Here is a 24,938-nt window from a genome sequence, read left to right on the forward strand (position 1 = left end):
AATATTTTCAACAGTTGTTTGACAATCGGCAAAGGGACCCTCAAAATAAATCAATTTATGATGTATGCCTTTCCGATGTTAATGAGCCCCAGGGGACCGACTGTATTGGAGTTTTGCTCACTTGAAAGTCTTAGAAATTGAAGAGCGTTCGGTAATGTTATGGAATGTCGCACAATAGTGTGACCAGAATTAAGATTTTTTTCAGGTTGATAAAATAGGCTATACCATCTAAATGGTTTGACTTGAAACTTGGAAGGTGTGATAACGGAGAGCAAATATCTGAATTTTTGCTCTAATAATCTTTCTGATCTCACATGAATAATTAACATACATATCAAATATGTAGACACCACTTTGTGGGCTATAATTTCTACACTTTACGACATCCAAAGTTATATGTATAAGTATTTTATTATATTTTATTAATATATTGTAATTTATTATTCCCTCGTGGAACCAATGGTGTTTCATATAGGTCGCCTACGTTTTTCAGCCCATTTTGTTGTTGTTATCGTTTTCCATCTGTACACAGCATTGGCCTAATTTCTACCTAAACCGAGTAGTTCGATGTAAAATAACCCAGTATCAAATACTGTCGTTGCGCTTATTCCACTTTCATGGAAGTCAAGTAACCCAACATTCCCCTCCAACCCCATCCCCATTTGTGGCATGGGACTGTCATATACGTACTTAAGGTCACACCGAAAGAGTTCAATCTGTCGATATTTACGTCATTAAAATGTGATGATACTGAAAACATTTTGACACACATTGTATACTGAGAATAAAGTACGAATGTTAAGCTGCTTTGTGTTCTTCAGTGCTATAGGCATTAATGATCCGTTAACCCAAATGCATGTGGATGCAATCGGTAGTAGTGGATCCTTCTTTCATTCATTATGTAGAAATGAGGCACCCCACGTAGTATTTAAAGTTTTGTCTGTGAAGAGTTCATATCGATTGGTTGCATCTTAATAATTACTTACTTTGTTATCAGTCCCGTCATTCTGTGTTGTGAAATCTAACGCGTAGTGACCTATGCAGACTCAACAAAATAGTGTTCGTGAAATGATTTTTTTACCCCAAAGTGTTAAAAATGCGACAGCCACTGTGATATAACGTGGTCTAACCTTCAACGTGTCACAACCAGAAAGAAATAAGAAGGTAAGTTGACAATTAAACTATGTTTCTGAATTTCTGCTAATACAAGAATGTAAAGTATTATATAGCCAGTGGAATTTGTATCATCACAGTCAGGGCCGTAGCCTGGGTAGAATCTCTATGGAGGCAGTTAAGGAACATTGAGAAAACATGTATCGTCCAAATGTTACATAATGATGCTTTGATGTGCGCAGATACCAGGGCCCTTTGTTAAGAAAGTTTTAGTGGATGAGCCATTTCCCAAAAGGACCATCATGACACTAAGCCGAGCGCCACCATAGGTTGGCCCAAGTAGCGCAGCAAGAAAACTTTTGTCAAAATTGCCTCCCAGATTGCCGGAGATGGCACTTCCCAGGCTTTGTAAGATGTAGGCCTATTTAAAAATTCTTTATTTTGAGATCTCATGTTTTAAAAATTTTCTCTTCCAAAAGAAAGAAGGTAACTTAGAAAACTTGTATTCGGTAAAATCATCACTTTGTAGGGCAGAATAGTACTTTGCGTTACTTTATAAGCTCTACTTTATTCATTGTTTTACACAGTAATTGAAGATATAAATGCACCCTAGGGCATTCTGATGGTAGACGCAGCCTGTATGTGTTGAATGGGAGCCATATGGGGTATTTAGGTGTAAATTATATGTTAAGATTGTGTATTAATTATTGGTTTTACAAGCCGAATGTGGGGCCAAATGACCTTAGTGAGTGGGCAGTGTGTGGGAGACTGGGGATCCATGCCCCAATATTTCCAGTTAAAATATTGGGGCACCGACTGATACAGGGGCTAACAATGAAACTAGTAGGCCTACATAAAACACAATAACCGTATAGTTTCACATTATACACTGTTCACGCTGGTTAAATCTTAGGAGAATGAAATGAACATTTCGCTAAAACAGAAAATAGCGCATACTGTCTAGGCGTTCACATCATCGTTGGGCAGCTCTCTCCGCGTAGGCTATATATATATATATATATTTGAGTATTTCTTAAATATTTTCATTTTAATATTCTTTATGATTCTTCAATATTAACTAGAAATAGTAGAGCAATTATACTCACTGTAGCAAAAGTCACAAAGAAAAATTAATAACTTCTTTTCTGATAATGTTTTCCTTTCGAAAAAATATTTGTAGTTTTAATTTTTAATATACATGGAAACAATCTGGAAAGATTTCAAAAAGAGTTTAACTCTCAAGCGAGTGATTGAATACTTTGCAGTAAAAAGTGTTGGATTGTAGTTAAATGAATATAAATTATTTATAGCCAATTTTAAATTGCTCTGCATATTTGAGCAAGTGTCTGGGAACTCCACTACATTTTATGTTATAATTCTTAAATATTCTAGCGACGTGTACCTTAAAGGATTGTCCATGGGTTAACTTTAGTTTTTAATGATGAAAGAGAGACATATTTTAAGCATCCGGTTAAAATTTCGCGGATCGTCCAAGAATTATATATCTGTAGCTGAAATTGTCAGTTTGGGCCATATATAGGTGAACTTGAAGCAAACATGTGAGATGTCACATCAAGTTGCACGTGCTCCGACAACGTTTTGTTTGCTTTGTTTATCAATCCAGTGTTTTGACATTGAATCTATTGTATTTACTACCTTGGACTGGGACGCGTTCTAACTTCACCTTGTACTGAAGTCTACTATGACGTACCATATACTAAAACTTTAGTCATTCGGTCGTTTATGCCTGGAATTAGCAATTAAATAAATATTTGGGGTGCGGGGGTCAGGGATGGAAGCAGGTTCTTTTAAGTGTGCCTATATGTCGATGGCTGGCTGAACCGGGGGAGGGGGGTTGCCGATAGAGAGGGGAGGTAGTTGTATGTGCTATGTCGAACACAGTACACGCAATGTAATATGAATAGTTCAAGTTGCAGCGAAGTAATTGGTTACGCTACTGCAGGGAGACAGCTAGTCATAGTGCCCCTGTAAACTGACAATAATACCTACTATATCGACCCGGTACGAATGTGATGTGTGTTTTATGTTCACACTATCAACAATCCAGCTAAGAATATTTTTAATCCCACTTCACATCTGATTTAACCCTCTTTGATGTAAGAGATAGAGGGCTCTTGGTTTAACAAAAAGAGAGAGTGCCAAAAATAAATAACCCTCATTAAATAACATCGATTTATTGGACAGGATAATAATATGCAGTCACGACCGGTTATTTGGTTAAGAAGTTTTCTTTTGTGTGTGTGTGCTTCCTCTTTGTCGAGTTGTCCTTTTGCTCAGCTTTCTTAGTAAAGGATGCAGGCGACAAAAATGGAAAGCGGCCCATCCGTGCATAGAATGGCCCTGGCAGGCTAAATCATTACTCACCCTTATCACACAAACCTGGTGTCATTGTTACACGGAAGCAAATATGTGGACAAATGAAATCAAATTTTATAGCGATAATGAGCCGATAAGAATAGTTGTTTCTTCCCCACCCCACCCCACCCCCACAAATTGATGATGCCGCCACTGGACATGTCTTTACTGCAACCTTAGATAAGAGCCACTCTGACTCGGAGAAAATGACTAAATGACTGGCTAATGAAACCATAAAACATTACATGAAATTTATGTGACGGTACCATTTCTTAATTGGATTAGACAGTTTATAACTCGCCCACTGCATGGGAGCAGTTACATTATCGTTATACACATATTTATATATCTCAGTTAGGGGTATCAGGTTATTGATATATATATATATATATATATATATACAGGCTGACAGGCTTACGCAACATTACATACAGCGTGAACAAGCATTCGATGGCCCTTGAACAACTCAAATGGCTGACACTTATGTAACAGTGGCGGAGCTAGTGGTATTGGTCAGGTGGGGCCGGAATGGTCTGTAGGGGCGCTTTCGATACTATCTAAGCGAAGCGCCACCACAGGTTGGCGCAGAGCGTACAGAATTTTTTGAGTAAAGATACTCCCTAGATAGCAGGAAATGACCCTTTCCGGGTCTAGCTAATTTGCAGATAAACGAAGAATAAATAGGTCATGTCATCGCAATTTTGTCAGAAAATTACACCAACAAAATGTGACAAATGTCAATAGGTAGATGAGAGCGCAATAAAAAAAGTCAATCGCGAATAAGTAAAAAGTAGTAAAAAGCTGAAAAGGGCGCCAGCAGTCCATTTGAGTCCGTCAGGGGGGCATCCGCCCCCCCCCCTGACTGTATGGACGCTCCGCCACTGTTATGTAATGTCACATGTTGAGAGATCCTATGTTCCAGTGCAGGGAAGAATAAATGTCAAATTTTATTGGTGTTTGTGTAAGTTATCACAACAGAAAAACAATACAAAACACAATATGTTAGGCAACTTATCGAAAGAATATACTGCCAAGTAAGCTTAATCAAGACTAATGTGTATGCTGGCCTCAGGCAAAGATACCTTTCAAACTTGAGGTAACATGCGTAATGATGTTTATGGTGCGCTTAGAAAACAACATGTGACACTGGTCGTCCGTGCTCATGACGTGATACCGATCTTATTACGTTCGGAACTTGATTAAAATATACACTCTTTAAAAGAAAAACTGTATTCCTCGATGCAAACCTTCGGGAGTCCGTTAATCTGCATAGGGCAAAGGTTTATCTTTCTGACGTCACTAAGAAGGTAGAATGTTACAATTTCCTTTCGTTTTGTATTTGATTTCAGATTGCATCTGGCAACTATATATATATGAAGACGTAATCAATTGAAGCAATGCCGGGTGGATCAAACCGAGGAACCAAACATGACCATTGATTCGAACTATCAAATGGAGCGCATTACTCCCGTAAGTTAACGAAGCACCATGCAGGGACGTAAATCAGGCTATACTCTTTAGCATATTCCGCCCGACAGATATACAACTGTAAGGTAACAAATGGTCACACAATGTTCAAACTTCCAGCAATAAGTTTAACTACGACCACCAAATCATTCTCCTTTACTGAGACAATTTCCGTTTAATTTAACACCCCTAATTGGCTGGGATTGACTTGGAGTTACTATCACCTCCCATACAGTCAGGAGCGGCGAGAGCTACATCTGCTTGGCCCTGGCGTGAAATTATGTTACCAAGCTCCCTTTTTTGCAGTAGAAGCTTAAACAGCTCTCCAGCAGGTGTAGACCCTACTCTTGTTTTCCACGGTACAATCATGAACATGACCATACATTATATGTCAGTAGCGTACATTGTCCTATGCCCTCTATAGTTGACTCCGAGGTCCGGAACTGTACTCACTACTGACACCATCTCTTTAAGCCTGCCGACAGAACAATTGTTTCTTCTTCTTCTTCTTCTCCTTCTCCTCCTCCTTCTTCTTTGTACAGTGTGCTAATGGGTACAGGTTGTTACAAGGGTCGTATATATCATATATGCTACTATTGTCATTAATCAATTTAATCTGTTTTATTTTGCTTTGTGTTTTATAAGGAGATGCAAAGGGCTATAAACAACGGAGATGGAAGCACAGTAGAATTGTTATTGACTAAAGGAGCCAATCCTGGTATGGTGGAAAAGGTATACAATCCTCCCTCTTATGCATACCATGCAACACCCATCTAATAACACCCTTATTACCCCCATCGTAGTTACATTACATCGTAGCACCCTACGCCATTCAGTTCTTACAGTTGTCCACTACACCGAATATTATATCCCTTTCATATACTTGTCACCCTATAGTCCCCATACCTATTTTTCTACACCTCACACATGCCTTCCTTCTCTAACTGAACCTATACCAATCCGTTTCCCTTACCCCTCAATCTAAGTTCACCAAATATATCATTTCACCATTCCTAAACCCATGCCTCAGTTACTAGGCTATCTACTCTCCTAACCCGTACCGTCCACCCCAGTATCGTACAACTCCCTCCCTCACCTTCAACCCGTACCCTACACCAACTACCCTCTAAACCTGAATCGACCATTACTCATACACTATATGCCTTTATACAACACCTAATTGTATTCTGGTCATTTGATTGGTCAATTGCTCGTTGATTGCATGCAAAATCCGCTCTATTCCACTCTATGAAATAGAAACATGGGTTATACTTTTTTTGATAGCACTTTTTTCAATGGTAAGAGAGCAGAGAAACCTGTCTGTACAAAACAATGATGAATATGTTGCATGAGTGCATTTTACATCCAATTATATCCAAATTTGAAGGTGTTGTATAAAACAAATAATGAATGGTTTCCATTCGTGCAATAGTGCAAATATTTCATGAGTTGAAAGATGTAATTTGTTCCATTCAACTCGGCTGCGCCTCGTTGAATGGAACAAATTACATCTTTCAACTCATGAAATATTTGCACTATTGCACTCATAACCATTCATTATTTGTATCCCAATACATCTTACCCCATGCAGATCCGACCCTTAGACGCCTAACACCTTCTGCACTATATTCCCTACACCGGCGACCTTCCCTTTATCCATTATTTCACATATACTTACTTTCCGCTTACACCCATTTGCAGTCATATTTGGTACATTGTTTATTGTTAAAATTCCACCAAGCACCTTGTTTTTTGTTTTTGTTTTTTTGCTTTATTTTAATTTAAATGATTTCTTTAACATTTTTTAAAGCAATTCTTCTCTCCCTTTTGTATCTTTTCGTAGGATATTGAGACAGGATATCAACAATCATTGTTAATCAAATCAATAACTTACCGGCATCACAAGATAGCCAAGATGCTGCTGCGATACGGGGCAAAGAGTAACATCTCATTTATGGTAAAAAATAAAATAAAAAATACGTCAACTTGTAATCAAAGGCGCAGGCAGGGGGTCCCCCTCCCTTCGCAGCCAGTTGGGACAATTTCCTGATGCTAATACCTCTCTAAACTGTCCTCCAATATCATGCTTCAAAGCACTCGTATTGACAGTACAAACAGTTCGTAACCTTGATATGATAGAAACATGCCGATGGTCATACTGCTCATACTGGCAATGCTATGAAGCGGGACATGACGTACAGTATAGAAACAATTATCTCAACTAGGTGCCCTTCGGCATCACCGTCCCTAGTGTCATAACGTTCAGTTTTACAGCTACGTGAAATCATGGAGCTATCTGTTTATAGTTCCATGGTGAAATGCAGCTTTCTTTATTTCAATGAAATTATGAAATAAAGAAAATCCAGGAAGATGGGAAAGCCGCAAGAAAGTCCTTCTTATTGTTTTCTTTTCTTGGTTGATTCATCTTTGGGGAAGGGGGAGGGGTCACCTGGTTATGGGCGGGGGAGGGGTCACCTGGTTATGGAAGGGGAGGGGTAACCTGGTTATGGAAGGATGATGGGTCATCTGGATACTTAAGGGCAATGGAACTATGATGAAGTGAATATTCACTGTTAGATAACGCTTTAAATAATACGTCAACAAGGGGCTTGCAATTTCGTGGAAAATCGACTACCACCCCCCCCCCCCTTTCAAGCACCATTGGGTACCCCGTAATTTAGAAGGTGCTGTCCCTTCTGTCTCCTGTCTTTCGGTCAAATTATAAGAAATTGTTTGTTAGTTTTGTTCACATTTATCTCAATGTAAACTACCAACTATAACACCCCTGAAAATGATTGAAATTTTACATTTAATATTGAACTACGTGTATAGCTCTTAGAATTATGAAGTTTTATTTTCAATGTAGACCAACGCGTACGAAGACATTTCAGTTTACATTTAATCTTGAATTTTGTGTTTCGTTTCCTATTCCTCAGAATTATGACAACGATAGCTTAAGTATACAAGAAATGACTGCAAAGAAGATGGCGCAACTGGTATATACAGACACAAAAGACCTCGAAATTAAAGAGATTATAGAACGACTAAATAAAGACAAAGATCAAGTAAGTATGAGTTAAAAATAAGAAGCGAAATGTTAATTATCGAATTAGTGATGATTTAATATTTGCGGTAGGAATTCCATGGTTTTTACTGTATTGAGCCTACTCAGTTTGAAATAAACTTAATTTTTGAAGACATTTGGAGATATACTCTTACACAACGTATGGTTTCCCAACGTATAATTAAACATGCCGGGTACTGTCGGGAAGGGGCGGAGAATGAGAATCACTACCGCCAACATAATACGTCATGACCATTACACACAATTGTATAATATGTCCTCTTGCGTACCGTCTCTAGTCATGACGTCAGTAGTCTTATGATCATCGTATTAACAAACAGACAGCAAAACTGCAGTGTGGTTTCAATGATGCTACATGAATAATCTTATATGACTGTGACACGCTACAGGCTGTAGGGTATAGCCAGGATGAACAACATACTTCAATCTAAGAAGTACAGCAAAACGCATTGAGATGTGACAAACAATATTCACATTGGCAGCTGATGACCGAGATGGAAACTTTTGTTGTATTCAGCATACAGATTGATCTCTACCAAAGACAATAGGCATCTTTTACTCAATGTGGTACACCTACAAGCCGTACATAAAGCAGGCACCGGACGAATTTTACCTCTGGTCCCCAAGATTTTGCGTCTGGTTTGCCTTTAAAACATCTAGCTAAGCGACAGTTAATTTACGTAAACGGCGCCTGGTCATTTCTCCAACGTTACTACATCAACACCTGAAGGTTTTATTTGGCACTGAATCTCGACAATCGCGAAATACAACGGAAAACTTCAACAACGGGGCAGAGATATAACACCGATGATTCACAATGATATCGTCCATTTCAATACATTAAGCATGTAAAAACAGTACAACGTCTTCATTACACAACTTTGTGCACTGCACGCATGTATGCAGAGACGTAAGTTAGCTGCACGCTTAAGTCAATGGAGATTTGGTCGAGACTTCTTGATTCATATCTACGGATGGCCTCTCCTATTCTAATGAGGTAGAACGCTCATGTTATCTAATACGCTGGTCGGTGGGAGATACGGTAAATTAATAAACAAAGTTTCCACAATTTGACCCTGGTAACTCCAAAATGACGTTTGACCTCCATAAAAAACAATAGGAGTCTTGTACTTAAACGTGTCACAACTTCATACTAAATATGAGATTGGTCCAAGCTTCCCTTCTTGAGATATCGTGTTTACAAGGTTTTCACAATTTGACCCCTGGTAACTCCAAAATGACCTGTGACCTCCACAAAAAACAATAGGCTTCTTCTACTCAATGTGGTACTCCTACACACACCAAATATGAGTTTGGTCCAATGTTTCCTTCTTTAGATTTCGTGTTTACCAGCAAGGCGTCACACGCATACACACATGCATCCGCCTGCATGACTACAAATGTTGCGATTATCATCGAGACCAAAAACTGACGGAGATAGCTGACAACGGATACTTATCAAATTGAAATGATATGGGTGCATGGGGATTATCCATCTCCTAGTATCCTTCCAGTAAATTGCGATGCACAGTGGGACATGTGACTTTGATTTGAAGAATCCGTAATATCACATCAAATAGACCCTCTGCACATTTTGTACAATAAACTATATGTTCTGAATATTTGTCAACAAAACGGACAATGAGAAAATAAGAATCTGTTGCTTTATCTGTTGCTTTACGTCGAACATTTCTCCCTAAATAGGACACTTCTACGGATTCTGCGGGTTTCTTTAATTTCTATTCTTTTTCTTGTAAGAATGGGGAGGGGGGGGGGGGGGGGGGAAGTGACCTTATGTCATATTCTTAAAAATCACGAAAGTGAAAACCCACAGCTGATTGATGGCTTCTGCTAATGCATAGGCTTATATGAATTCATGAGTTTGAGGAAAACAAATGACAAAATAAAGGAGAAACATAAAACCTCTTGAACTTATTTCATTTATGACGGCACTGATTCGCGAGCATACTGTAATGTAACAAAAACGAAAGCCCACAAAGCAGTCAGTCCCCAGCGGTGCGAAAAGTGCTTTCTTTTCTTGTAGAATTTGCACGGGGTTTCTTGACGTCACTCCTCATTAATATTTAATTAGGTAAAACTTTTTCTCAGTCATTAAGCAATTTATATGTCTGGTAATAACTGAATTTGAGGAAGGAAATGTGTTTAATCCGATCGTTGTTGACAAAAGACACAAAAAAAAAGGAGTGGAAAGGGTATTTCGGCCGTATTTTTCGAACGTAAATTAACCACTTTTCGAACTGTTTAGAACAGTTGTTGTTTTGGCATGAATATCATCATTTCCAATTTTGAAAACTAGTATATTCGCTGAAAAAATCCTTAATCACGAATGAGTATCCATTTCTCTTCAAATTATCCTGTAACGAAGTCAAGTTCACGGCAAATAAATACGCACACGAATACAGGGAACAAATACAGGTTACGAGTAAAGTGGTGGCTGTCCCATTCCACGTTGGTACGTATTGCACGAAATGGTAAAACCAGGGAGTTGTTATGTTAACAACTCCCTGGTAGAACTAAGCGTGTTAAAACTAATGGAATTGAATTGCTTATTATCATGGATCTCCATCTTGTATCGTATGATGAGAGGAACTATTCATGGCCGTGAAATGACTTTTCTCTGTGGATAGGGGCATAAGGACGTTTTGAGATCATGTCATACTTACTGCCAATACATCGATTCGGTACATCCACACATAACAATATATGCAAACAATGCCATATCGTAACAATCGCTACATTTAGCACTACTCGCTGAAATCAGTCACTCAACACTGGTTTAAATTTATCAACAGCAATAATTTTATTTAGAGTCTCTCGTGAAGATGGACCAATGCTGGTGCTCTTCCACTAGTACCAGCCCTCATGCCACTGCAAAGACTACAAGCCCTGCCAGTTCCCCTTCAAATCACCCTCCTGAAATTGTACATCGGGTTGTTAGTAATCAGCCTATGGAGCCTTGTGTATATTTTCAAGCATAACTAGTTTTGTGGAAACATGCAGATTATACAATAGGCAATTAAATATGACACCTGAAAGGGCATTTTGGCTTAAAATAGCCAGACAAAGCTCTAGTTCACCCGCTAAAAGACAGTGGTTGACACAGGCTGACACCACGATGAGGTCTGCTTTGAGAGATTTTTGGTCAGAGAACTTTCTTTTCTAAGAATGACAACACATTTTTTTTTTTTTTTTGGGGGGGGGGGGGAGTCTTTTATTTCTCGTTCATATAACATAAAACTTTGAGACGTAAAACTGTAAGAAAATAGAAAAAATTAAGAAAACAAAACATAGCTTTTAAACAATATGAAAAGACTTGAGGTAGAGCAGTAGTACGCCAGGAAGTCCAGGAATGGCAGGAAAATTTGGTCGAAGTACATGAATACAATAAGATATCACCCTTTATAAGATATAAGAAACAATTTATATATGCTCCCAGCAATAAAATATGTACCCTAGTCTTACAGCGGTAAACTATAATGGTTAAAATATGGTGTAAAACATGGTAAATTTGCAAACATGCAGTAGCCCTATAGCTATAGGGTTACTGTGGCAAATAAGTATGTACCATATTTTTATTCTTAGAATAAAAATATGGTTCATACTTATTTTACTTTACAAAAACTGTATATACCATATTCTGTAAAACTGTTTAACCTTAACATTATTGTCATGCTTGTTTTGACTGCCTCATATTGACCAAATCTGGTGCATATAAAATAGTATGCCATAATATTATACATACGATATCATGACATACAGTATGAGTCGCTTTGTTGTATGTTTCAACTAGGCCAATTATGATACAATCCACCAATGAGTGAAATTTAATCAACTTACCGCGTCATGGTGGCTAGCGACGCCTTCTTTTGCATTATTCAAACAAGTAAACCAGAGGGGTAGGTTTCATACGGAAGCGTATAAGGGACATTGCATTGACGAGTTACCAACTTGACAAAACGACAATTATCTGCAAATTGACGAGTTGACGAGATGGTAACGTGACAAAATTCCAAAAATTGACGTTTTGACGAGATAACGGATCTCGTCAATGCAACAATTTTCTGAAAATTGACGAGTTGCACACTTACTACCATCTCGACAAGATGACAAAATTCAGAAAATTGTTGCATTGACGAGATCCGTTATCTCGTCAACTCGTCAATTTTTGGAATTTTGTCATCTTGTCGAGATGGTAGTAAGTGTGCAACTCGTCAATTTGCAGAAAATTGTTGCATTGACGAGTCCGTTATCTCGTCAACTCGTCAATTTTCTGAATTTTGTCATCTTGTCGAGATGGTAGTAAGTGTGCAACTTGTCAATTTGCAGAAAATTGTTGCATTGACGAGATCCGTTATCTCGTCAAAACGTCAATTTTTGGAATTTTGTCATCTTGTCGAGATGGTAGTAAGTGTGCAACTCGTCAATTTGCAGAAAATTGTTGCATTGACGAGATCCGTTATCTCGTCAACTCGTCAATTTTCTGAATTTTGTCATCTTGTCGAGATGGTAGTAAGTGTGCAACTCGTCAATTTGCAGAAAATTGTTGCATTGACGAGATCCGTTATCTCGTCAACTCGTCAATTTTTGGAATTTTGTCATCTTGTCGAGATGGTAGTAAGTGTGCAACTCGTCAATTTGCAGAAAATTGTTGCATTGACGAGTCCGTTATCTCGTCAACTCGTCAATTTTCTGAATTTTGTCATCTTGTCGAGATGGTAGTAAGTGTGCAACTTGTCAATTTGCAGAAAATTGTTGCATTGACGAGATCCGTTATCTCGTCAAAACGTCAATTTTTGGAATTTTGTCATCTTGTCGAGATGGTAGTAAGTGTGCAACTCGTCAATTTGCAGAAAATTGTTGCATTGACGAGATCCGTTATCTCGTCAACTCGTCAATTTTCTGAATTTTGTCATCTTGTCGAGATGGTAGTAAGTGTGCAACTCGTCAATTTGCAGAAAATTGTTGCATTGACGAGATCCGTTATCTCGTCAAAACGTCAATTTTCTGAATTGCGTTACCATCTCATCAACTCGTCAATTTGCAGATAATTGTCGTTTTGTCAAGTTGGTAACTCGTCAATGCAATGTCCCTTCTACGCTTCCGTATTTTCAAGCAGTTTCGCGAAATTTATTACGTCTGGCCAAATTTTGGGGGCGGGGCTACAAGAAGACTGCTTTCTGAGCTCATTAACAACAAACGGTTGTTTACTTTACGTAAATGAGGAGTAATAATTCTATCAATAAATACAGAAAGCTTTCATCAGTAGATGTCATGGATGGCTGACCAAACTTATTTTTCTGGATTCGTTGCTCACACACTTAATATTTATCGCATTATCTCATATTTTGCAGCAGTTTCTTCGGGTACCTCCAGATAACTTTCCAGAAAAGTTACCTCCACAGGTAAAGATTTTTCTTGTACTTTATTTTATTGACATCCAAGAAAAATTTTACCCAAATTAACCCAGTATTTTATACTAAAATTAAAGCCAATAGTAATAAATACATTCGTTTCAAAAGTAACCGGGAATGTTTTTCTATAACGCTCAGTGAAGTCTGCTTTTGAGTTTGGAATTTAAAACTTAACCAAATAGATTTTCTTGTGTCATATTTCATCCACTGCTCTTTTTGTGTCCCAAAAATGATGGTTTGTTTCAATTCATAGAATTATATTTTTAAAAACAAATAAAGTTTCGATAGGATATTACGTCAGAACGGTCTTTGTTGTTCTTTCTTTCTTTTTTTTTCTTTGTATTTGTAATAACGTTACTGAAATTGCATCCCTGCACATGATATCTGAAGTTATAATAATAATAATAATAATAAAATAAAAGTATATTTTTCTATAAAATTAAGCGATAAAGGGTGAATAATATCCCTCAAACCACCAGCTTAAGCCAAATATTAAAAAAAAAAATGATGTATGTATATCAAATGGTCACATTGGACATAAGTTTCAACGCAAGAATGAACAAATTTTCGAATTTCGGTAATGTTAAAGCTGTAAAATGCAAACAATTTTATCTTTCTATTACTGAAAGTGTTACTAATTATGATCGGATAAGTATTGTCATACATACCACCCCCCTCTTCTTCTTTGGGTGGGTCTGATTATTCATTTATGTCTTCTAATGTTTTCTTTTCGTGAACGATAGATATACAGTCATTCGCTAAACATACCTTTCTTTGTATGACAAACAAAGGGGGAACAATATAAACTACGTCATTGTTGCAAATATTCCGAAACGATGTAATTAAATAATTAAACCAAATTTTAATTTCTCCTTGTTTCATTGAACGTCATTGATGGATCAGTGGTATAACGCAATAACTGAAACAGATTACACAAACGGTATAAAGAAAATTGTCTGGTCATTTGTCTCCGGGATTTTATTCTATTGTTATAATTTTGCTCAAGGTTTGTAACTTATTTCTGATTGGTATGGACAAACCTATGATAAAGTAGGATGACAATAGTCGAGTTGGATGTTCGTTAATAGTATATCCAATGAAATCCAACTGATGATGATTTGATTCCATTTTATGTCTCTATCGTGTCCACTATATACATGGGTTTCGCAGGAATCAATCACTGGAAACAATAGGGCATTGTTTAGATTTTCCCTGTAGGAACAATGCATTCTTTTGTTCTTTTTTGCACGTTGTAATATTACCTGCAGCTGTATGCAGTGAAATACAACTGATGTTGTCCTTGTTTGATCCGTTTTTTCTTCTTCTTCTTTCTTCTTCTGCCGTGCCTACTTTTACATATGGATTCGTTGGGAGCAAAACAAACGATATATACTTTCGTTTTCCAATTGTAGTTATTAATCGAAGCGGTAAGGCAAGGAGATATCTTCCTCACGCGGCTTCTCTTAAATAAAGGAATGGATGTCAACCTGTTAGACAAAGTAAGCAAAATACAAAATATTCTATTTTTATGAGCTTTCTTTTATCCTAAGAACCCGTAATTTATGAAGTGATTTTATTTGATTTTATTCAGCAAGTTATCATTCTTCATCTAAATACAAAAAAATTGCACATATCAAGAAATATTTAAAAAATACAAGATAGAAATATACTTAAATGCATCAAAAAGAAAATGAAATGCCAAGGATAACCCTTTAAGTTAAGATAAAAGCTTATTTCCAAAGGGGTCTAAAGGGGTCCAAAGGGATCCAGTTATACTGGATTTGATGAAGCATTATTTAAGAAAACAAACAAACTATCCCCCACAACTCATCTTAATTTCCATAACTATTCATTGCCCGACTCATCGTGGCAACCCCACAGCAGTATACAATACATGTAAAGTGAGGGCAGTGTCGAGCCCAAATGACAGCCTCCTGGACGGGCAATCCCACCCCCCCCCCCCTCCCTGCCGACACACACCATCCAAGTTTGCAATAACGGGTTATGCGTTGTTCGTTCGCAGTTCATTAAACGGTGTTTCTAACGTATACTATTATATCGCACAACTTTGTTTCAGTGCCGTGACAGCGGGTATCAAGTCTCTATTCTTGTTTCATCGATATCGCGATGTCACGAAAACATCTCCAAACTTCTCGTCGAGAAAGGTGCCCAGACAGATGTAGTATTTTTAGTAAGTATGAGAGATTTATAGAGCAAAAAAAAAAAAAACGCGTCCCCCATTGTCACCTGCTAAATTGTCTTTCAATATGATATATAACGAGTTATTTTAGATATAGCCTATTAACACATTATTTTGAGCGTTCAACTCTTTGAAAAAACAAAGAACGAAATGCACGAAGTACATTGGCGAGAGAAGACACAGAGAAAATGTTGGTTACAACAAAATAAATGTTATTACAAAAGGTCACGAGATGGGTGATTCATTATTATTATTATTATTAGTAGTAGTAGTAGTGTAGCAGCAGCAGTATTGTTATTATTATTATTAGTAGTAGTAGTAGCAGTGTAGCAGCAGCAGTATTATTATTATGATTAGAATTATGATTATTATAATTATTATTATTATTAGAATTATTATCTAGGTATGCAATTTATTTTCACCAAGAGTGACATTTTCTTTGGCTATAAGCTAATTCTGAGTCATCCGTATAATTTTCTCATCCTTCATTTGAAGTACTATATCTTTAGTCAAAAGATGAATAATGAAGTGCCAATATTAAATGAATTTATCAATAAATGTAAGTTCATCCTTCAAGTAGAAAAAAGTTTGGATAGATCTCATATACGGAGCAAAACAACTTATGATAGCCTTTGTACTGCGTTCAGAAATTGTCATTTAATTCATGAACTCAGTTAAACGTTTAAATTACTATGTATAAGCGATAGTTATGATATTATTAGATCCGTTAAAAAAAATGCATTTAATATTCATATGTACACATGCATGTATTTATAGAATAAATGAGATGGAAAAACCAAAAAATTATTATTATTATTATTATTATTAATATTATTATTATTATTAGAATTATGAAGAGAAGGAAGATTGCCTGTCAAAAGTGACTGCTCTATCTGCAGCGATAGATGAGAGGGACAAAAACCCGAAAAATATACAAATGGCAGAAATTGTTGAGTTACTTCAGAGAAAAATAGACGAATCGGTGAGTATAGTTCCGTTAGTTTTGTTGTGTTTTTACATCCCTCCTTAATTCTCTCTACTCACGTACACTATACGCGCCTTTGTTTGCACCTCTGTTTACACGTGTTTGAAAGTGTGTGTTTGCACGTGAATGGCAGAAACCCAATACGCGTGGAAATTGTTTTTATTGCAAATTTAAGAATTGGTTGATTTGGAGGAGGAGGGTGGAGGAGGGGAGTTGAAACCTGTCGTGTCAGTTTGTCAGAACAAAATACAAAACCTGGAATACCGTGCATATATTCTCTTGACAACCTTTTGACTACTCCAGTATTTGGGAATTATGCTGTTTAAGTTGCGGGGATGTTTGCGTGAAGAAATTAGAATGTTTCATCTCGCCTTTAGTTTCTACCATTAATGATTCTCTTTCTGACAAAGCTCGTATGACGACATAAGCAGTTTCTCAAAAATGTAGCATTTTCATAGTATATTGTACTAATGTCAAGACACAAATTGACATTTGAAGTATGTTAACCATAGTAAACTACGTTATGCAATACCAGGCTATGCAGAACCATGGGGAACGAATATTAGTATATACCCGTATAATAACACCGACATAGCAGTACATAGCAAAGATCAGTAACAAGTTTTAAAAATGCCCGTGCGCAGTGCGTGCCTATTTTTTCAACTATATATTATGCCGGCTTCCTTACTTTGGGCATAATCATATTTGCAACAATACTTTTAATGCCAAGGGATTCCGAAAGAAGAGACCGATCCCCCTCCCTGAATCCGACCCAAGCTAATTTTTATAGTGAAGGAACAATAGATTTCTTATGAACAATAGATTTCTTTGTTGTTACTTCCGTTTGCTTTTCTTCTTTGTGCTCCTCACAGCAACAGTCTCAAACCAGCATCGTGGTTGCTGCGAATGTTCCAGAAGCTGTAAGTACTGTATGTTTGTATCTAACTTATGCTCAAATTGGCCTGCATTTCAATATTCGGGCATAAACTTTGGTACACCATATCTAGTTTAACTGTTGTGACTGTATGTGTATGTATAGTGCGAGCCCCACTTGCATCAAACGGGTCCACCATCTTTTGTGTGTGTTTTTGTGTTAGTGTGTGATCGTTTGATGTGTTTATTTAAACATTATGCACAGCTTCAATAGCCTAACATAAGCATGCGTCTGTTTGTGTTCTTGTACATATAACATAAGATAAGGTAACAGATCAAAGGGCCAAGAAGGGCACATGCCCCATGGAAAGCCCAACCGTAGAAAAGCCCAGCACAGTAATACATACAAACAACAGCAATTGATAACAAATAAATTAATAAATAAACTTTAATAATAATAATAAATATATATATATGTATATATATATATATATATATATATATATATATATATATATATATATATTTATATATATATATACTTTACTCAGCAGATCACTGGTAAAGCGTTATCTTTGTACACTCGTTAAATAACACGCCTCCTTCTGCAAACTGTTTCTTGATTTAACTCCTCAGCTTCGACCAAATGTCGCTCCGTCGAGGCTGTTCCAACCCCGGAATTCTGTTTTTAAAATTCCTGAAATAATGATAGAATCCGTCGATTCGGACAACGAGGAGGACAATTTCCCGAAAGACGAATCGAAAACAACATCGACAAACACTGTCCGAACAAAACACAAAAGGAAACCTTCCTCCATACAGACCACCACCAAAACAGACAAAAGGAAACCCAGAAAGAACAGACGTCAGTCGGAAATATGTACAATACTGTGATGCAATAGTGACCTGCGTAAACGTTTCGCTTCGCATTAATAATGGTGAAACTGCTTATTCAACATCGGAAGAGTATAACTATAATATCACTGGCTAGATATGATGTCTGCCAGTGGAAAGCAGTTATTTTACGACGTCCGTATATCAAGCGATATATGCATGTGGAAGAAGCCGAATGCTTTGTTACTTAAACGTCCGGTCGGGTGGCTAACCAACTTTCAGTTTGAGAAAACTGGTGGCAGTTGACTTATAAAATGTGTCACAATATAGTATACATCATCATGACTGCTAAAAATGCCAGACGCATCAGTGTCCAGAGAGATATGACAAAGATCGGTTTTGATAAATTGATTGATCGACTGAGAACGTTTGATATATAGAGAGCGGTCTGCTTTAAGCAAAGAAGAAAACTGGAATCCAGTGACATGTGATGATGATTCCACCAACGGCTGGCCTGGATAACAACATCTAACAAGCCTGTAGTAGAGGATATTATAATACATCATAACCAAAACTCCGGGTGCAATCTTCGGCAAACTTTGTGAAAATGTTTGCTTTAAAGGGCAATTAAAAATTTGAAACATTATCTAGTAATCTATGATTGAAAAGGGTTAATTATTACAATTATGCTTCTATCAATGTTGCTTTACAAAATGCAACAAATAAAAGGAGAAAAAAGCACTCCAAATTATATATATCCGAACTAATTGTTTCATTTGCGACGAACTGATGGTAATATTATGCCCACAAACTGTACAATGTTTAACTAGTCGAATACTGCCTTTACAGCCCTGACTTAACTGTGCAAGTAATGTGCGTATCTTTCTCCCCAGTGGCTGCTCTTGTCTCCTGTGATTCCGTCCGTGTGTAATGACAGTTTAGGGAGGGGCGGGGGGAGGGGGTTAGAGGCATCGATCCGTTTTCAGGATTGGAAGGGCAAATTTAACCGATACAAAGGTTCCATGTAATCAAATGTACTTGATTAGAAAACTCTTCACGGGTCGTGAAAATGAAAACTTCGGGAGGCTATCTTGTCAGCTATTCAGTGATGTTATGAGCTAGTTGCATCTGGAGAACGTTTGCTGAAAAATGTGTAAATCAATGGGGCGGCATGGAGTTATGTTACCCTAATCAAATAAATTAGAAATATTCTTATGGCTTTCTAAGCCTGATACCACATCAGGTACGAGAAACTGTAAAGGATGGGAGGCGGAAGGAGACACATATTGGGGTCCACTTGCAGAGGTGGAGGAGATTTTTAGGTGATGTCAGTTTGCCCTCGAGATAAATTGCTATGCCTTACAAAGATTATAGAATTCATTTATATTGGAAGTATTGGGATTTTCGAATTTCGAAATGTTTTGCTATGCCTCATACAGTAACTTGGCATACCATTCTCATGTTAAATATATGCCAACTTTGAACCATGTGTATAATGCCTCTGATGTTTTAGAGAAATGTAAACTAGCATTAAAATAAGGTCGTTCTATGGCCAGCTGGGCCATTTTACTAATGCATGAATTGAAGATAGCTGCAAACATTAAAGATAGCTGATCTGGAATTCATAAATAAAATGTACTGGCCATACGGGAGCCAGCACATATATAGAGACGTAAAGGCTAGGGACAATAGTGCAATATTTAAAATAACTGCGCGAGCATGGTCTACACCATTCGAGGCTGCGTGGCGTTACAAGGACGGGGAAAAGATAAAACTGGTAGATCCATAGTGAGTCCGAATAATGATAAACAGGCGCGAACCTATACTAGCTGATGGGCACAAGACAAAGTGTATAGGCTATTATGTACCAGAAGTTTCGGTTCAGGAAAATGCCGTGGTTATCGCAAAGCCGACGGTAGATCGAGACAGATACTCTATAGCAGGGTTTTCCAACCTTTTGCAGAGGAGGGCCACGTGGAATGATTATGATGAAGGAGGGGGCCGCATGAACCCTACGCTCGATTTTTCGATTGTTTGCCCGAAGCCCAAGGCAGCAAAATGTGAGCACTGCGTGCGGAGCGCACTGAATTATTTTCCTTCCTGATAAAACAGATGAATAAAGTCCAGCCGCCCCCCCCCCCCCTCCGCTGAGAGAGTGTCACACAAACTTACCTGTATGCAGTTTTTTGGACCCAGAAGGTTCGAATGATTGATTATATAGCTTCAAATTGTTATCAATAAATCTGCTCATTAAATTTCGCACCGTAGATCATCTCTGGCGGGCCGGACGCAACCCTGCGGCGGGCCGGACTGTGGCCCGCGGGCCGTAGGTTGGACAACCCTGCTCTATAGTATAGCGTTTAATATTAATACAATGAAGGAGGGAGGTCTGTGCAGGAGGTGCGGGATACAGTGTATTAGCTTACCTAATGAACGATGACAGAAAACATCTGACAGCACGATAAGCAATGCATGTCCGAACCTGAAAAATAACTAGACAAACTAACGAACCAACATGGTACTGACAAACATGGCTAGGCCTACTACCCAATTTACAATGTATCCAGAAGAGAACTATAGTGTAGCGTCAGGTTACGACACAATATATTAAGTATATTCCAGCTGTAGGCCTAAATCCAGGGGCGGACTGGGTCTTAAAACCGGCCCGGGCATTTTCCACCTAGACCGGCCCGCGAATATTTTTTTTCCCAAACTGAACTGACACTGAAATTATTTCCTCGATTCTGATTGGCTGATCAAAACCGGAACGGTAGTCTGCGTTTATCAATGAAGGTATGTGACACTGTTAGTGTTGATCATACCAATCCTCATGGGCCGCGTCATGTCAAAAATACGTGTGTAGGCCTTATGTAGGCTAAGTTAAAGTATGTAGGCCTAAGTATACCTACATGTAGATACAATGTGAGACTTCCAGTTACCAAGAGCTGCTATAAGGGTGGTAGGGCCTATATTAGTGAATTTGAGATCTCGAACTAATACGAATACGTATATGCGGTCAATGCAGGCCTACTAGGTCACCATGTACAAGAACTTCTAATGGTGCCGGTAAACATATTATATGAGTCCGTACGTATAGGTTATAAGGCTATATACAGCTAGTTAACAAGTCAAAAGACAGACATATCGTCAAATGCCATGTTTGTGTACACTCAATGGCTGACACACTCACTCGCGCGTCTTCATGGCCACTGCATATTCGACTAGGCCTATCTTGATTCATTGACTGAGTACATTTTGAATTTATGATTATAAAACTAAAAGTATCGCAACCCCGAATGTACACAAACACCTCGTACATATGTACATCGGCTACATGTATACAATTACAAATGCACTGTGTTTTATTGTGTTGTATACTATACACAGTACAATAGGCTACATTACATATATGTGCTGTGTAGAGCGGAGTCAAGCGAGTAAACAAACGATCGAGGACTGCCTATAATGGGCGCAGTAGTTGGGAATAGTTGCTTCACTATATACTTTCGCTCATACCTACCAAAAGTTCTGGGAAGTTGCTAATGTGAATATCTTAAATTTGTTCGTGTTGATCATACTGATATCGACAGATTATGGAGGATCCATGTTGCAACTTAAAGTATATCACGTGCTCGCTGAAAACCAATCAGAATCGAGGAAATAATTTCAGTGTCAGTTCAGTTTGGGAAAAAAATATTCGCGACCGGCCCATTATTCATTGATAGCTACTTACATAGTGATCGCCGTCCTGGGGGAGAGGTTGAGATTTTTTTTAAGTTAAAGATGAACGATAGTGATTTTTCACCATCGACGAAAAAATACGATTTTATTCAAGAGTATTCTAGTTGGTTTCCATTTTACACATGTGAAAATTCAAGTCAATCCGATGTTGGGAAAGGCTTAAAAAAAATTCCTAAACTCGTTGATTTTTTAAACAAAAATTGGGCTTTTCGCGAAAAGCGATATGATGATCACGTGATCTACAGTGACATGTGACGTCATTATGATGATAACAACGTGAGTGTACTTCAGCAGTGTGCACTTAGTGTGTAAGTTTAGTTGCAACCTACTCTATATTGGACTCGACAAACAATGTAAACCACTAGCAAAATCCAAGAAATTGCGTTGTAGGGGGATGCAACAGAACGAATGTGGACTCTACAATAAGTTTTTTTCAATTTTCCAAGTGGAAAAAGTAGTGAGAGATATCGGAAACTCTGGATACGATTTGTGAGGAGAACCAGGAAAGACTTCATCGCACCAGGAGTTTCTCATGGCAAGAATGTGAAAGTTTGTTCTGCCCACTTCACAGAAGATGATTCTCGGGCCCAATTGAAATTTGCGTGTGGCAAGGTCACTAAAGTAATTAAAGTTTGAAAGATTGATGCTTTTATGCCGCATTATTTATATATATCCCGATAAATGCAACAGTAAGTGTTGGAACTGGAAGACATGTCAGACGTGAATAACCTAATGACTATGTGAGGAGAGAATCCAGGTGCAAATTTCAATTGGGGCATGGACGTAGCTTAGGCAGAGTTTTCTGGGGCAGAGATGTGTTCATACCCTCCAAACCACTTTAAATGTAATACGAATAAGAAATGTGTGAGCGAAACAAAACATCGTGTAAGTATTAATTACGGTAGCGCACACTGTCACTTATGTTTGCACAGTGTGAAAGTACCGTTTGCGGACCTACGTGAAGTTGGGCTAGAATACGATTCCTCCTGAAGCCCAAACCACGAGGCATGCATGTGAATAAACGCAATAGGCATTGCATGTAGTGAGAAAATTGTTCGAGCTAGACTAACAACTCGATTGAGTTCAAATGCGGTTGTATTTCAAGCTCAATGAAACCTTTCTGTTGGATTTAATGACGCACGGAACAAGGAACGTTTATGTTTTACAGTAGGCCTAGTGCATACAAGCGAATCTACTTTGTTTAGAACTTTGGATTTTCTTTCGGACGTTATACTAATCTACGTTTGAGACTATCATCACTATTGTTATTGTGCCAGTTTGACTGGTAAGTGAGCACATTCATACATCACTCTGTATAAAACCCGCCAAAAACGTGATCTTGAGATTTACGTTACTTTGGGTCAGCTTGCGAGTTACCTCTTCAGATATTGGGAAATCGTTTCGAAATCGCCGCAAATTTCGTAAAAAAAAACTTGTAAACACGTGGTGAAGAAATCAAGAAACACTATGATATTCATTATCTATTTATGTCTTGAACATTACGCCGGAAAATAACAGTTATGCTGACACGAAATGCACGCACAGCTCCGTACTGAACAGTTCACAACAGAAAAGATCATCACAGTGACGTCATTCACTGACCTGAGGGCTGTTCAAGGTCGTTGCAGTGTTTGAAAATTCCTAAATTACGGAGGCGAAAAAACGATGTTTTAATTCCCTTTTTTATAACCTTCCGGTGTGCTATTTGGAAAATTAAAAAAATATGTTGCTTGGTTACATATAAACTACATTATATATGAAAATGAGAGATTTTTTTTCTGTCACTATCGTTCTACTTTAAGGAATGCCTAGATGCAAAATGGTGCTATATTGTGGTTTATAACCCTGTCTTATATCATTTTTTTTTACTTTTATTGCTGTTGTTATTACTTTTAGGTTTTCTTAAGTTTGGTAATTTTATATTCCAGGTATTGGTTCTTTTGTACAGTGCTCTTGAGCATATTTTATTTCATGATAACAGCACTTTAATACATGGTATTTATTATTATTTATTATTATATTTCTCAATTTTGTAGGATACAATAATCCTTCAAAAATGACCCCAAAATAATTATCCAGGTGCAAAACTTGATAAAACTGAGGAACGTTATAAACGTAAACAAAGTAGGTAAAAATAAATGTTTTAGACTGGATTTTATTAAGTTTTTCAAGCATTTAGTGACAACATGCTGGAAAAATGGAAAAAAAAACCTTAATAAAATCCATTGGCACGAACTAACAGACTAACTAACATTGATTTCATGAGCTGATTCCCACAGTTAAAAGGATATTTCTACACAGCCCGTCTGTATTCTATTAACTACTATGAAAATGGGCTTTAATTTTTACCAGGCTCCCCAGCCCACCGGCCCACCGGGCATTGCCCAAATGTCCGTGTGGCCAGTCCGCCACTGCCTAAAGCTGCTGCCAATTCAAACACCAATTAAGTTACAATAGGCAAATAGTGTGGAACAAGAAAATGCATTTGCATATGGATGCCAGGAAAATTCCTGAGATGGTACGATGATTGTCTGGCAAGTATAATGATATATAGCCAACAAACCAAGCCTAGCAGGCCCAGCTGATTGTTACTGAACGGGCATTCATCCATAGGAGCAATAATTAGAAGCTCCGTCGAATAGGGGAGACAGAAGAAGACGCTCGTTGTAAGTAGTAAGCTCCAACAGTAAAACAGATATTACCACAAGATCATACTAATAGTAGAGGCTTAGATGATGCATTAAACATACATGCTGAATGTGTAAGCTAGCTTCATATACTAATGAGCTTGCTTGTACGTTGACTCAACATGCACAAACTCCCAAAGATTAA

General features: G+C 37.8%; 1 protein-coding gene across 3 annotated transcripts; it reads left to right on the top strand.

Moving 5' to 3' along the window:
* The first annotated feature begins 1,007 nt into the window (after positions 1-1,007).
* LOC139966964 (uncharacterized) lies at positions 1,008-19,200 on the top strand. 3 transcript variants are annotated; one of them, XM_071970493.1, is made up of 11 exons: positions 1,008-1,164; positions 4,839-4,959; positions 5,602-5,688; positions 6,800-6,913; positions 7,893-8,021; positions 13,417-13,464; positions 14,886-14,972; positions 15,551-15,664; positions 16,521-16,655; positions 17,531-17,578; positions 18,168-19,200. In XM_071970493.1, the coding sequence occupies exons 2-11, from the start codon at positions 4,918-4,920 to the stop codon at positions 18,423-18,425; spliced, it is 1,062 nt and encodes a 353-aa protein (XP_071826594.1). In that variant the 5' UTR covers positions 1,008-1,164; positions 4,839-4,917; the 3' UTR covers positions 18,426-19,200. The 3 variants fall into 3 exon arrangements, with proteins under 3 accessions (XP_071826594.1, XP_071826592.1, XP_071826593.1); XM_071970491.1 differs by having other exon boundaries at positions 1,009-1,164; positions 13,414-13,464; positions 18,168-19,199; XM_071970492.1 differs by lacking the exon at positions 1,008-1,164 and having other exon boundaries at positions 3,943-4,959; positions 13,414-13,464; positions 18,168-19,199.
* Positions 19,201-24,938: the final 5,738 nt, after the last annotated feature.

This window comes from Apostichopus japonicus, chromosome 4 (genome assembly GCF_037975245.1).
Source record: "Apostichopus japonicus isolate 1M-3 chromosome 4, ASM3797524v1, whole genome shotgun sequence".
Lineage (NCBI taxonomy): Eukaryota > Metazoa > Echinodermata > Holothuroidea > Aspidochirotida > Stichopodidae > Apostichopus > Apostichopus japonicus.

Coding starts and splice junctions, on each gene's coding strand:
- LOC139966964 (XM_071970491.1), top strand. CDS start 4,918: ATGACCATTGATTCGAACTATCAAATGGAGCGCATTACTCCC. Junction 8,022..13,413: donor TAAATAAAGACAAAGATCAA/GTAAGTATGAGT, acceptor CATATTTTGCAG/CAGTTTCTTCGGGTACCTCC. Junction 14,973..15,550: donor ATGTCAACCTGTTAGACAAA/GTAAGCAAAATA, acceptor ACTTTGTTTCAG/TGCCGTGACAGCGGGTATCA.